The 6,000-nt window shown below is 45.4% G+C and overlaps 1 protein-coding gene across 1 annotated transcript in view; it reads left to right on the top strand.

Moving 5' to 3' along the window:
- The first annotated feature begins 1,554 nt into the window (after positions 1–1,554).
- The window catches only part of LOC136098863 (pituitary tumor-transforming gene 1 protein-interacting protein-like), a 28,842-nt gene continuing 24,396 nt past the window's right edge, over positions 1,555–6,000 (top strand). Inside the window, exon 1 of the mRNA XM_065832608.1 lies at positions 1,555–1,888. Within this exon, the coding sequence (XP_065688680.1) occupies positions 1,570–1,888 (319 nt within the window). The 5' untranslated portion in view covers positions 1,555–1,569. The remainder of the gene's footprint in view (positions 1,889–6,000) is intronic.

Here is a 6,000-nt window from a genome sequence, read left to right as displayed (position 1 = left end):
AAGTTACTGGAGTTACCAGCAGTTATCCTAATTCCTTCTGAACTGTTTCCTGGAGCCACTCACCTCTTGCTGTGTAGGATTTTAAGGATATTAATCTCTGCAGTAAGGTGAATCAGGTGTTTGAAGTTAGATGGGATAGCAAGGTCAAGCACTGAGAAGAGCACTCATCTTACTCCTCATTAAGGCTCAACTGCATTTGTGAAAGCATCTCAAACAGCTAAGATCTGGTGTCTCTATGCCCACGAGCCAATTACAGTACTTTCAATAATAACATTACACAAGACTAATAAAAGTGGTCTGAATGCTGCTGTGTTTGCGAAGGAAGGTCACAAGCAACTGGAGTCACTGCTGACTGCAACAGTGCCATACTTGGAGAGTTTGCATCCTACCTGCAGCAGCCTCATTCAGCACTATAAAAACCTACACCAGTACTTTGACTATTCATTGCTCAGTACAAAACTTCCCATTCCTGAACATGATTGCAGAGACACTAACAAAGCTCAGTTAATTTATTTAATGAAAGCAACATTGGCTGTCAAAACATGGCAAGATATCTCACTTCATTGGCCATTAAGGACTTGATTTGATGCCCAACCACAGCTGTCTAGAGCTGTGGAGAGGCCCAAAGTTTCCTGTATCCTTACCCTGCCATGTCAGAGGGTTTGGGGTCTGTTTCTTTCATTCCTGTGTCATCCCTTACAGCACTACCTGGGTGTTCTGTGTGCCCCTGGGCCCCTCAAAGAACACCATGTGCTTCTGTAAAGTCCTAAGAGGTGGGTCACTGTGGAAAACCATCAACTCATTTATCTTTTCAAATGAAGTCATGGCAAATTTTCACATCTGTCTCCAGGGCTACGGAGTTGATGAAGGGTTTGGAGAGGAAGCCATATGAGGAGCAGCTAAAGTCACTTGATTTGTTCAGCCTGGAGGAGTCTGAGGGGAGACCTCATCGCAGTCTACATTTTCCTCACAAGGGGAGGAGGAGGTGCATGCGCCAAACTCTTCTCTTTAGTGACCAATGACAGAACCCAAGGGAATGTCAGGAAGATGTGCCAGGGGAGGTTTAGGTTGGACATTAGGAAAAGGTTCTTCACCCAGAGGGTGGTGGAGCACTGAACAGGCTCCCCAGGGAGGTGTCACAGCTGCAAGCCTGACAGTGTTCAAGAGACTGGACAACACCCTCAGACACATGGCGTGAACTGTGGGGTTGTCACATGCAGGGAAAGGAGACGGACTCGATGATCCTTGTGGGTCCCTTCCAACTCAGGACATTCTATGATCTCTTTATTCCCTTCTCTGGCTAGCCCTGACTTGCCTTTGTTGGCTTAGGCAGCCCGTTGTCCAACCTCACTGACTAAAACCAGCAAGCAGGAGATAGGGCAAGAGATCTTCCCCACCTCCCAGCTCTCACAGGGACGGGGAAAGTCCGCACAGTAAAGGAAGGAAAAGAGGGTAAAATCAAAAGCAAACTATGCCTCGAGGGAGGGGAAACAGCCCTCTTACTGTATCACACACCTGAGCCTACAAGTGACGGACTGACTCCGGGCCGCAGGGCGGCCGCTCGCACAGATGCGCCAAGGGGACACCGGCACGGCCAGCGCAGCCACGGGGAGCTCAAGAGCAGTAAAGCACCGACTCCCAGCGCCTGGGAGGCCGCGGCCCCGGCTTACAAACCCGTTTCCCCGCCTTCCGCCCCCGCTGGCGCCTGCGCGCGGCGGGTTCCTGGTGCGCGCGCGGCCTGTGCCCGACCCTGCTCTGCCCCGGCCGGCGATGGCGGCGCCGCGGCCGCTGTGTCTGCTGTGGGTGCGGGGCCTGGCGCTGCTGTGGGGCTGCGCCGGCGTGGGGCTGGCTCAGCTCACCGCCACGGCTTCGCCAGCACCGGCACACGGTAGGGAGCCGCGGGGCAGCGCGTAGCCGTTCCCTTCCGCCGTGCTGGAGGGGCTCGCCCGTGGGCGCGGGCTGTGGGGCCTGCCCGGGTGTTTCTGTTCGCGGGGCTGCCGGAGGGACGGGCAGAGGTCCCAGCTCGCCTCGAGGCCTCCGGGCGCTGAGTGCCGCCCAGGAGCGGAGAGCTGGTGGAACGCGGGAGTTCGCGCGGTCCCCGGCCTGCGAGCGGCCGGGTCCCTGTGGCGGGAGGGCGGCCCTGAGGTCAGCTGTAGGGAGACGGCTCTCGCCTGCGTTTGCTCTCCCCTGGCTGGTGATGGGGAATGTGGCTTGGAAGGAGAAGCTGATGGAGATGCTCTTGCCATCCTGGTTCTCCTGGAATCGTTTATCTCAAAGCTGCTTTTGGAAAACAGTCAGTGGAGCTTGTCCACAAATTTGTTTGCCACTAGTAGATGTGATGGAAAAGGTACACACTAGGTTAGTTTACGCTAAATTAGGGACTGTCAAGTGGACATTGGTGTGCGTTTTTAGACTCCAGTTTGAGGTATTTTATTTCTTTTATGGCAGGGTTTATACTCAGAAGTATCTAACTTTGAGATAACTAACTTGATGTAGAAGAGGAAGGGAACGGTCAGTGTTTCTGAGAGGAAGGAACAAAAGGTAGACCTGCTAATAACTGCAAGTTGATGTCTTTCTAGTAGTTCTGAGAAACATAGGTGAAACCAAAGGGTTTGCTTTGAGCTCAAAACTGGGCTGAATGGATTCCCTAGGAGAGAACTTTTCACATGCTATTACTGATATGTGAGTTAGGAATTTGCTCGTGACACAAAGTTGGTTGTTGATATGGAGAATGATCATTATATTGTTTAGAAAGATGTGGGTGAACTTAAAGGAATAAATATTGGTAATAAGCTTAAAGTGAAAAATTAAAAATCGATATGCTGCGTGACTAATATTATAATTTTAACCTTAAATTGAAATAGTTGGAAAAAAAGTAGGGAGGTAGACTTGTTGACTATCAGATGCATATCAATTACTGAAGTGATGCTTTTGTGAAGAGACTGCGGTTTCTGGTAGTTCTGGTAGACCTTGTGTGCCATCCTGTTTAAATACTCTGCAAGTTCAGCACCTGAGCTAAGTGAGTTGGGCTGGCATAAAGCAGGGCTACAAAGGCTGTATTGTTTCTTGTTTGAGGAAATACCTAGAAAAGTATGGCTTTAATTGCTGGAGCAGAAGGAAGATTGAGGGGGAATAAGAGCACTTGGTGAAAGTACTCTTATACCAGTAGGAGGGAACAACTGTTGAAGAAGTTTTATCCTGAGAATGGGTGCAGAGAACACATTAAAATAAACTAACTATGAGCAAGCTTAGTGTAGGTGTTGAATGGTTTCTGACTGAGCAGTTAGTCACGCTTTTTTTTTTTTTTTTTTGTTACAGTGGAATAGTAAGAGATGCTCCCCCTGCTGCCCCCCTCCTCCCCCCCCACCCCGTGCTATTCTGTTTTACCTGTATTTTGTGGAGGAACAGCCGTTGTTATGTATTTGTGCATTGTTACTCTGGTCCATGAGTATGTCTACTAGAAAGTGAGGTCATCGAGATAATCTATGTATCATTAACTTAGTGCAATTCCTCTCTGTGTGGGCAGAATTCTAATAATAAAAAAAAAAGTGTAGCATGAACAGTGATAGCTTTTTCTTGTGAGAAGATAGTCTTGCTACAGCTCTACAGCTCATTCTTTACTAGGTGGGACACAAAACTATTTTGGTAAGAATTATGCTGCTTATTGAAGTAATGCTTCCACTGCTTAGTAAACCAGGCTTGGCATGTAAAAATGATTTTTTATTTTATTATCCATTAGATGACTAATGCTGATGTTATATGCCAATATAGAAGAAATTATTGTATTTGATAGATACTGTTTAAAATACAGTATGAATTATTTTTGGTAGTGGTGCTATGGCTTACATTTATTTTTTTCTAATGATAATCTTCCTGTAATATTACAAGTGAGTAGTGTATTATCAACTTGATTGTGTTGTGGGGGGTGTGTGTTTGGTTTTTTTGTGTGGTGTTTTTTTTTTTTTTTTTTTTTTTTAATTGCTGGTACACATAATGCTTTAGCAAAGTGGATTGATGGGGTTTGTTGGATTTTTTTTCTTTTTCTGTTTGAGAAGGGTTTTGTTCTATCCCTTTGCTCTTGTGGAGAACACCATACTGGTGGGAAATTTATATATCTTCGTAAGTTAAGTGACCTAGAGAAATACATAAATCAGAATGGAAAAAAAAAAAAAATTATCACTTATGTTAATGTTACCTTTTGTAACAGCAATACATAAAGATGTTTTGATTGAGATGTGATTATGTATTTTGAAGTATTTTTCATTAAGACCCTTCTATACTGTTCTTTAGCAGAAGCATCAAGAACAGAAGTCTTTTTTTTTTTAGTAGAATTTAAGCCGCAGTCTTTTGGTTAAATGGCAATACAGGTTCTCTGTTATGTCAGCAGGAAGGCAATTAAAGATAATGTGAAAAGCTTGTGGGATTACCTCCTTTGGTAAGAATCTAAGGAACGTTACATTTCTTCATGTTGCTGTAGATGGTTCAGTTCCCGAAAATGTAACAGAAACCACAGAGGTCCTTGATGTACTTGCCTGCTTCTGGCAGTACGTTGCTAATTCATGTTCAGAAACCTGGTTTGCTTAAGTGTTTTAAATCTTAAATTGACTGAAAATGTAATGAAGTATTTTTGTAAAAAAGCATGATGGTACTCCATGTAGAATAATCCAATTTGAAAGCTTTGGAGCTTAAGATGAGAACGTCTTCTGAATTTTCTTTTCACATTTTTTCCATGAATTGGTAAATGTGCCTTAATGCTTAGGCTGTTTCTCAGTTAATTGGTACCAGTACCAATATTAATTCTTACTGGTTAGATTAATAAGTGCTTTTTCTAAACAGATATATTAATTAAAGCTAAATACACTGGCACTTGAGTCACAGAATGATTGGTGATGGAAGTGACCTCTGGAGATCATCTAGTCCAACTCACCTGCTAAAGCAGGTTCACCCATAGCAGATCGCACAGGAACGTGTCCAGGTGGATTTTTAATATCTCCAGGGAAGGAGACTCCACAACCTCTCTGGACAGCCTTGTTCCAGTGCTCTGGCACCTCATATTCAGATGGAAACTCCTGTGCTTTAGTTTGTGCCTGCTGTCCCCTCAGCCTTCTCTTCTCCAGGCTGAACAGACCCAGCTCTCGGTCTCTCCTCAAAAGAAAAATGCTCCAGACCTGTAATCATCTTTGTAGCTCTCCGCTGGACTCCCTCCAGTAATTCCTTGTCTTTCCTAAACTGGGGAGCCCAGAGCTTCGTGCAATCCTCCAGATGTAGCCTCACTAGGGCAGAGTAGAGGTAGAGGATCATCTCCTTTGACCTACTGGTCATACTTTTTCCTAATGCACCCCAGGATACTGTTAACCTTCTTGGCAACAATGGCACATTGCTGGTTTATGGTCAACCTGTTGTTGACCAGAACTACCAGGTCCTACTCTGCAGAGCTGCTTTCCAGCAGGTCAGCCCCTAACCTGTACTGGTGCCTGGGGTTAGTACTCCCCAGGTGCAGGACCCTACACTTGCCCTTGTCAAACTTCATGACGTTTGTCTCTGCCCAACTCTCCAGCCTGTCTAGGTCATGCTGAATACAGGCTTCGTGTGTCAACCTTTTGTCTCAGTTTGGTATCATCAGCAAACTTGCCCAGGGTACACTGGGTCCCTTCATCCAGGTCATTGATGAATAGGTTGAACACGAGTGGACCTAGTACTGGCCCCTGAGGAGCCCCAATTGCTACAAGCTTCCAGTTAGACCCTGCGCTGTTGGTAACCCCCATCTGAGCTCTGATGTCCAGCCAGTTCTCGATCCATCTCGCTGTGCACTCAACCAACCTGAGCTTACTTAAAACACATTTAGTGTTAGAATTAGTACCAGAAAGCTAAAATACTGAATTATGACAAGAAAATTTTGAAATATGTGGTTATCCCAAAACATGCCAAGAATGTAGCTCGAATAGATAACTCCTTGTGACTCATCCACTGTTATTCATTAAAAATAGAATAGGATTCCTG

This window comes from Patagioenas fasciata, chromosome 2 (genome assembly GCF_037038585.1).
Source record: "Patagioenas fasciata isolate bPatFas1 chromosome 2, bPatFas1.hap1, whole genome shotgun sequence".
Taxonomy (NCBI): Eukaryota; Metazoa; Chordata; class Aves; order Columbiformes; family Columbidae; genus Patagioenas; species Patagioenas fasciata.
Note: the sequence above shows the minus strand (reverse complement) of the source record. Positions and strands in the feature narration are given on the sequence as shown.